Source organism: Aedes albopictus, chromosome 3 (assembly GCF_035046485.1).
Source record: "Aedes albopictus strain Foshan chromosome 3, AalbF5, whole genome shotgun sequence".
Lineage (NCBI taxonomy): Eukaryota > Metazoa > Arthropoda > Insecta > Diptera > Culicidae > Aedes > Aedes albopictus.
In genome coordinates this window covers 59,329,089-59,338,385 of record NC_085138.1, presented here as the reverse complement: position 1 = coordinate 59,338,385, position 9,297 = coordinate 59,329,089, and the positions used below count along the sequence as shown (strand labels likewise).

Genomic DNA, 9,297 nt, shown 5'->3' with positions numbered 1-9,297 from the left:
ATAATTCCAGCTAATAGTTTCAAGGTAGTTTAGATCGCCAATCTGGAGACGGCGGGTTCGATTCCCGTTCCGGTCGGGAAAATTTTCTCGGCTCTCAGGGCATAGAACTGGACTCGAAAAAAATGAGACACAAAGAATAATGTATAACCTTTGATTGCGTGCACAAAAATAGCTGATTTTTTGACCAGGAATAATACATTATGTGTAGCTAATACCATACAAATTTCATCAAAATCAGTTAACAAACACTCTAAAAAATATCACATTTTTTTTCCTAAAACTGTAGAGCCAAAAATACTGAACCGATTTCAGTTGTCTATATATGTCATAATAAGCAGATATGGTTTTGGTATAGTGACATTCAAACTGCTCTAACTTTAAAAATTTTCAATCAAAATGGCTGAAATTTTCACTGAAAACAGATTAACACAACGATTTTACACTGTCAAAGTTTCAAAAAAACGAGACAGTGTTGTCAATACTACAGTCAAAATAATGCACACTGATTTTAAAATGTTAAAAAGTGCCCAAAATTTGAAAACCCCGTTTTTTTGTTTGAATTGTTAAAAAAAAGTACTGAACGGATTATAATGAAATTTTCACCACTTATTATGACTTACCGTCAAACGGGGTTACTTGCAACAGCGGTGTAACTTGCAACACGATGACATACATTAAATGTGAACTATTTTTTCATAATAATGAAAGCTAGTATGTTCCACCACTTCGATTGACAAAATTATGTGTACCAAACATCGTTTTAGTGAAAAAATCAGTTTTGTTTCTTTGTTTATTTTTCAGCTACACTGTAAAAATGGTTTGCTCATTTTATGCCATAAAAACAAGTATGAAAATCGTGATTTACCTCTCTCCTATGGTAAATGCGATAAGTCTGATGACCTTGCTCGCAGTTAGGGTACCTAATAGTAAGCTTAGCTGAACGATTATTGTGTGATAAACTTATCAACTAAGTAATGTGAAAAACCATAATCATATTCGACCACCACTATGTGGTAACTTGCAACAGCTGAAATTAATAAAAACTTCTATAATTTATTTTCAATTCACGATATTTCGATAGACATCATCGAAATGAATCATTAATTAATTACGTGACGTGTTCATTTTCAAATATCAACTAAATTTTACCATTTTTTTTCACGTGACTTTCAAACATTGTTGATGATTTTCATATTTTGAAACTTCATTCATGTTTAATCTTGATGAAAGTTTAAATCAGTTTATGATCGTTCTAAAACAATCACCAATACCTATTCTAAACCTAGATGGAGTAAATTAAGTCAGTAAAATGCCCAAATTGACGGCTTTAAACTTTGTAATTAGTTGAATGGGTGTTTAAATCATGTTATTTTAGCTGAACACCACTTCATACTGAAAATTACTCATTTTACCTTTCCAAAAAGTAACATTAAGCATTGTTGACCTTTTGTTACTAGTACTGAGTCATGAGATCCACAAATATTTTATATTTGAGGAACGTAAGACCTGCTGAGAAACGATATACTCTCGCTTATAATAACTACCAACCCTTTAATGAAAAATCATATTTCAATTGGTTAGTGTACATTTTTTCAAAGCATTTTCATGCATTACATCAAAAACTTATGATATGACCGAGAACTAGAATGTTAGTGTAGTTTAATGTTAGCTAACTTAGCTTCATGTTATGTGTTGCAAGTTACCCCACATATGGGGTAACTTGCAACAAGAATGTATTACGCACCTCCTGATTAGGTGGCAACGTATTTTGCTAAATCAAGTGCTACATAGCACTCTACTCGTGGTAATAAGTGAACTCGATGCTTTACAGTTTGTTTAAAATGTTTAGATTTTCAAAGATTTTGCTTCGTAGTCTAAAAGTGTTGCAAGTTACCCCATTTGACGGTACTTGAAGAACTTACAGTCAAATTTTCAGAAGGTTTGATGAGCTAACAACCAAGTTATAGCCTAAACAATTTTTAAAATGGAAGCCTAAAATTTCCAAAATCACATTTTATTGTATCGACAATATTTGCACCAATACTGAACCGATTTTGATGAAATTTTTAGGGCATTCACTACACATAACATGCTATTTCTACATCTTTTCTAAAATTCCCAAAGTTAACCTTAAAATTCCGAAGAAGTTGCGCGGTGGAGATGTTTTAAAGCATGCTTGAAGGAATTTCAGCTAGAATTTCTGAAAGAATCGCAGTAAAAAGAATCTGAAGATAACTCCACTAGAATCAGAGAGTAAAAAATTCGAAGATTGAAAGTGAAGATTGACATTCTTAATTTTTCATTCGTGTTTGACCACATTCATTGTCTGCTGAATGTCTCTCTTTTTTCATTCAATTCTCATTCACGAATATTTTTTCACACGTCGTAAAATATCCAATTTCTGTTAGCAGACGCACAATCCGTCTTAATGGACAAATAGGGAACATAATCAATATTCTAATTAACTACTATACACAAGTTTTGAGGTAATTGGAAGTATAATCGGGATCTACGGTCCAGTTTTATTTCTCAGTGACAGAAAAATGAATGAATAGGTGAAAAAATTCATTCACCAAAATGAATTTTATTTTGATCCCTCAGTTGAGAATTTTCAAAATTCATGTTGAATTTCATTCATTGAAAATGAAAATTTTAAACTCTGACTAGAATCCCTGTAGAAATCTCAGGAATGAATCTCCATAGGAATTTCTGAAAAGTTCCCTAACGAAAATTCCTGTAGAGGTCCATTATTGAAATTCGTGGTTGTTTTTTTAGATATATTCCTGAACTTATTTCCATGGAGGTAATTCCTATATGAATACCTGGAGAGCCGCCTAGACAAGCTTATATGATGATCCTTAGAAAAATCTTCAAAAGTTTTTTAAGTGTGTACCTAATTCTTGCGCAACTGCCATAAATATTATATTATTACTGAAATATTTTATTCAATCTACAACGATATTGTAATACCTTAGCCCTTCATATAAACTACTTTTTAAAAGCAAAATCACGTTTTCTCACTTTCCAAGGTTCTTTTACCATCGCTGGCTAACCATAAAGTAGCCAACTCTCACTCCGTAAAACACATACCTTCAGCTTAAAGGGATTCCACAAACTGGTTTACGACTTTCCCGTCTTGTATATAAAACAGGATTAATCAACAATGCAATGCTACGTCCTCGGATAGAACTCATTCCGATAAGTGCTAAGCATGAAGAGAGCAGGACAGCAGCCCAGCAGCTAGCCAGCCATAATAACCGCAAACAATTTAAGACCTGCCTTTATAGACACCAATGATTACCGGTTGCAATAATTTGTATGTACATATCTACCGAGTCGAGTCGCATGCACTGGCACTGCTCAGTGCTCACACTTACCGATATCGATGGTTCCCCCTTGCTGGGCATTCACGGCGATTTTGGCCAGGGCTTCATTGAACAGATTGGACGCCGCCGACGCTCCGTGCAGGGCTTTCAGGTACGCCTTACCGGCACTTATCAGCTGCCGCGCTCCGGGGTTGAATTTGTCGAGGATGTTCTGTTGTTGGGATGGAGAGAAATAGAAGAAGAGCTTAGTACAAGTGTTGCGGGGAGGGCGCTTAAAGCTTAATGCTTAAGACAACATCAATTATGAATTCAAGTACACGAGGTTGGATCTCGTGGCGCGCGCATCATGATGCAATCATGGGTGAATGAAGGTAAACACACGGTCTGTCGCACAGTTTTTGGCGGTACCGAGTGAAGTCGATCATTAAAACTGCAATATCCTGCTTGCTTGGCGAATTATACTGGGAACTGGTGGAACCGTGATGCAGTGTGGGTTTGATTAATTGAAGCAATTTCATGACAAAAGCCAATTTACAGATGTCAATTTATTGATTTTACTAAACATACATACCTCACCTCGATATAACGTAACTTTTACCTCGATATAACGTAACTTTTAACTCGATATAACGTAACTTTTTTTTTTGGTTCCAACTTTTCACTATTTAAATAATTAGAGTGATTTACAAAATGTTCTATATGATATTACACCCCTCCTGGAACCAAGTCTGCTATCCAGTTATGGGTTATACGATCAATTTAAAAGTTTTATAAGAGTTTCGGTGTCACAGTTGATAAGAAATGTTATATAACGGTTGTCACCCATTTCCCGGAAAACCATTTCCCGGAAAACCGTTTCCCGGAAAGACGTTTCCCGGAAATCCATTTCCCGGAATGCACCATTTCCCGGAATGCAACATTTCCCGGAAAAAAAATATTTAAAATTAATTTTCCGTTTGTGTTCTGTAAATAATTGTGAATTATAATTGTATAATGTTTGACAGTATTGATATTCAAAGAACAGTAATCGATAAGAAGGACACAAAATCATTTACTGCAGAATACATAAGGGACCGTAGTTTTTACAATTATTGTAATTCTCACAAATAGTAAATTTCTCCTTATTTCAAAGGCTATTCATTTGAGTTTTTTGTTGAAATAGTTGTCGGCATCAAACCACCAACGAAATCAAACTGCTAAGTTTGCATCACATATTTTCCCTTCTTCCAAGCATTCCTTCTAGTTAAATTGCTAAAATAGTTGTTGACATTAAGCTTGGATTTTTTTTTTGTCAGTCTTGACAAAATTCAAATACAGCTATTTAATCTTGTCCGACGTTTCCGTCTCATTTAGGACCTTCCGAAACTTCCGAAACGTCCGAAACGGACCGAAACGTCGGACAAGATGAAATAGCTGTATTTGAATTTTGTCAAGATTGGAAGAGCCATTTTCAAGCTAAAATCTATCGCAGTCGAATCCAAAAAGTGATTAAGCTTGGAAGCCAGCTGCAAATAATTTCATAGGATATTTTGGATGTATACCATCCATTCGCCGAAAAACATTTCGTGGAATTGTTCTTCGCAGTGTAACATTTACCGGAATGAACCATTTCGCCGAATATCATTTTGAAGAATTACTTCTCGCGGAATGTACTCTTTCGCGGAATACCATTTCGAGGAATACTTTTTCGCGGAATTCAATATTTTACAAACGATAGAAGAATCAACAGTGTAATTTCCGCATGGCTTGGTCAGCCAAAGCTAAATCAAGAAATTAACGTTTGACAATAAAAGAATGACAAATTATTTTTTCTGCTTAACTTTAACTCTGCTTAACCTTAGCTCTCCGATTATACTAATTGAATGTAAATCTAATACCTTCCTGAATAAAAATTTGCCTTGTTTGATTCGTGATCTGTTCTCAAGAATTTCGAACGTAAGGCCAAAGGCATTAGGCGTAATAATCAATAAGCAATCGTTGTCACATAGATTGTACTTTTAAGCGCTTATATTGATAACTCCATCAGAGATTCTTCCTTCTTTCAAATAAGGCTGTTCTTTCCAGCAAAATACCGAATTGCCAAATGTTCCATCATTTGTCATCTTCGTCAAAGACTGTATATGTGTTGTTAAGTTTGCAGCGATGAAATCCGGCACTCTATAGAAGATTTAAGCTTCTTTTGATAATAGGCTGTCCTTTCAACTAACACTGTTGAAAATTTTGGCCAGCGACCAAACTGCTAATCAAATGAACATTTTTCCTTCTATTAAGAATAGGCTGCTCTTTAGAGTAACACTATTAGTGTGTTTTTTAGTGGCCAGGCTGCTGACCCTACCTTCAGAAATGTATCCTTCTCTAAATCGAGGTTTTTTTTCGAGTTGCACAGTTATGTTGTTTATTGGTGGTCCACTGCTAACTCCGTAGGAGGTTTGTCCTTCTTTTTAAATGTGGTCGCCTTTCAAATAACACTTGCTGGTGACCAAACTGATATCTACATTTAAAAATGTCCCTTCTTTAAAGAATAAGTTGTTAACTTATAAGTTGCAGTGCTACCAAACTGAATAATTTTAAAGGCAAACCATGGGGCTACTTTTGGCAGCCCGTAACAAAATTGATGTTCACTATTGGAGTTCCTTATGCAAAATTAAAAAGTTGTGTTGGATGTCGCGGTTATTCATCGTTGATATTCGGTGCGAATGTTCCTTTTATCATATTTTATGTACTTAATTATTTATGTGCGACAAATGTAATTTAAAATTCATGTTGATATTTTGCTAGTTTCATACATATTAATTTTTGTTGTATAATTAAATATGATCAAAACTGGAACAGTATTTAGAATCCATTTCAATGTAATCCATTTTTTGATATTTTCAAGTGATTTCAACATCTGAGTACTCAAAGTTGACCTCATAACTTTCTCCATCCAGAATGGGGGGAGATCTATCTAATTTATTTGCTTATTTTTTCATAAACTTATTGGATATTTGAAAAATGTAAGGGTTGTATGAGGGGGGATCTGCAATGCTATTTTATTATCGTTTCAGAGAGCGAGTAATGGCGCTTAAGCCTAGGCTTTCGAGCCCGGATACAGATCAAATACCTGTGTTGCATCCCAGGAGTAGGCATACCAATGGAGTGCGTATTAACCTTCTTAGCTTCACCACTCCCAACGATCTTGTACCTAATCCTCATTCCCCTGATAACGAAACGGTTGGTACGTTTGTCCCCGTTTCATCATTCCTCCAATTCGAAAATTTGTGTCAACCATGTTATTCATACGTGGATAATCTGATTGCCACAATATTTTGAGTTATCTTTGAAACCATTAGGCTGCACAGTGGGCCTGGCCATTTTAATATTTGTATCACATCATACCTGAAATACTGCAAATATTAATGATGACAAGAAAATACCAGAAGTAATTTCGGTATTTCCAGGATGCTTTTTAATACTGGCTGTGCAAGCACTAGATTAGATTAGATTAGAACTTATAAGTTGCAGTGCTACAGTATTATTTAGTAAACCAGCAACTAACTCATTCTTATGAGATTTTTCGTACTTTTAATAATAGGCAGATCTTTAAATCCAATTGGTCTAACATCTTTTCAGCCCAGTGATTAATCACCTCATGTCAATTGAGCCTATTCTCCCAGCATTATAATTTTCGCACTGAGCCTACTTCTCAGCTTTTACACGTCCGCCCTTATTGACTGAAAGCATTATATGTTAAAATGTTGCTTTTTGTAAACCACGTGACCGCGTAACCCTTAAGTCAAGTAACACTCCTTAGGGATAACTTGATCGGTTTTCTCTTCTTTTTAATGTTCCAACTAGCTTGTACTGTTATACAACAGAAATCAAAACAAATTTACTTTTTGTATCAGAGGATTTCCTACCTATCAAACATACGCTGTTTTTTACAGATATGCTATTAATCAGATATCAGATATCAGCCCTTCTTCTCAACAAAGGCTGTTCTTTGATAAATATTATGCGTTATGCTGATTTTAGAATAACAACTGCTGAATTTATATTATCGAAGATTTTTCCTTCTTTCATACATAAGCTTTTCTTTCGAAGTATACCCTTACAAAAATTTAATTGTTGATATGAAACATTCCATACTACATTTGCTGTTTTGAGTTTTGAATTTTAGATCTTATCATGATGTAGTCTCTCGATCAGTTAAACTTTTGTATCATATTAACGATTTTCCGCAAAACGATTTTCCGAAATGTTCCACCGCGAATAAGAATTCCGCGTAATGGTTTTCGGCGAAATGTTACACAATCGATATTTTCCCTTCTTTTACACCTAGGCTGTTCTTCCGAGTTATCTTTTAAAATAGTTGTCGGATTAACCTGTCCATGTTTTCATTAAATATTGTCCCTTCTTTTAAACATATTCTGTTCTTTCTAGTTACACAGTTAGAATAACTGATGGCATTAAGCTAGCAATATTTCCATATGATATATTCCCGTCTTTTACGCATATGCCGTTCTTTCGTGTTTATCGAGATCAAACTGCTAACTATTTCATCGAATATTTTCCCTTCTTTTAAACATAGGCTGGTCTTTAAAGTTACACTGCTATAATAGTTATTTGAAACAAACTTAGTTTTCAAAGAAGAGGAACGCAATACTTTTGACAAATACTTAGGCTACCAACAAGGAGTCTTTGATATTCGTAAGATCAAAAAACTGGATTTTTTGCTTACTCGTCATAAAAAAAACTAATACATGTTGAGATAATTTTATTATTTTTATTTAGAATTACTTCTGTATCTCAGAAGGAAATTTCCAAGAAATTTGAAGAAACTTCTGGAGAAATCACAGAAGTTTTTCTAGCGGAATCTGAAGAGGAAATCTTTTGGAAACTCCATCAAATTGTGCTGGATGAGTTGCAGCAAGAACACCTGGGTGAATCTTGGCAAATACCCCAAGTAACACACTTGTCATAGAAGAGTCACAGCGGCGCAGGTTTTCATGACGCAGAAGTCACTGCGATTTACTTCTAGCAAGTAAGAATTCATTTGTTAGAAGTAAGTCACAGTGACTCCTGTGCAACAAAATCTGCGCTGCCGTAAGTCTTCTGCGACAAATGTTGGGACTCTTCAAACAGAAATTGTTGAAATATTGGAACTTTTTGGAGGATCCTTGCAGGAGTGACTAGTAGAAATTGTAAGAGGAACTACAGAATTAAACATTGGAAAAATCTTGGACAGAATAAATTTTAAAAAGCAAATCTCTTTGGGGAATCCTGCAGAAATCCCTTGAGAAACCACAGGGAAAATTCGTGGAGGAATCTTTGCAAGACCATCTGGAGCAATTAAGGCAGGCGTTCCTAAAGATATTATAGCAGATATACAACTCTGTAAGAATTTATGGAGGAGTCATAGAAGATTGAAGATCCTTGGATAAATATCCTTGGAGAACTTCAGGATGAAGTGAGGTATTTCATGAGGCACTCAACCAGGAACTCCTGGGTAAATTCCCGAATTATTTCTAGAGGAATCCCGAGAGGAATTCCTGGAGGCATCATCGGATTATAATTTTGCCTGCGTCACATAGATTTCTTATTTATAATCACACCAATAGATAACGCTTGACGTTTGACCAGTTCTAGATGCAAAAAAGGAGAAGAATCTTGATTTATGTGACATTGGCTTAAATAGTTAAATATAAAGAGACATGCTAAGTATTCGACTTATGCATGATCTTACAAACTTTTAAAAATATATAAAATTCAATGATGAAACAAAATATATATAAGAAAGGCTGGAAATCACTGTTGGGTGATTGACATAATCTTTTTGGTAATTTTCTTTTCAAAATATGTAATTAAAACGAAATTCGTGAAAAAAAAATTTTGCTTCGATATAACGTAACTTCGATATAACGTAACGAAAATAAAATTGCAGTTACGTTACATCGAGGTATGAATGTATCAATATCAATATCAATATCAA

The 9,297-nt window shown here is 34.8% G+C and overlaps 1 protein-coding gene across 1 annotated transcript in view; it reads right to left on the bottom strand.

Annotated features, from left to right (window-relative positions):
• The window catches only part of LOC134290206 (myb-like protein X), a 704,426-nt gene that overhangs the window by 8,269 nt on the left and 686,860 nt on the right, over positions 1 to 9,297 (bottom strand). The window contains exon 6 of the mRNA XM_062857276.1: positions 3,364 to 3,537. Within this exon, the coding sequence (XP_062713260.1) occupies positions 3,364 to 3,537 (174 nt within the window). The remainder of the gene's footprint in view (positions 1 to 3,363; positions 3,538 to 9,297) is intronic.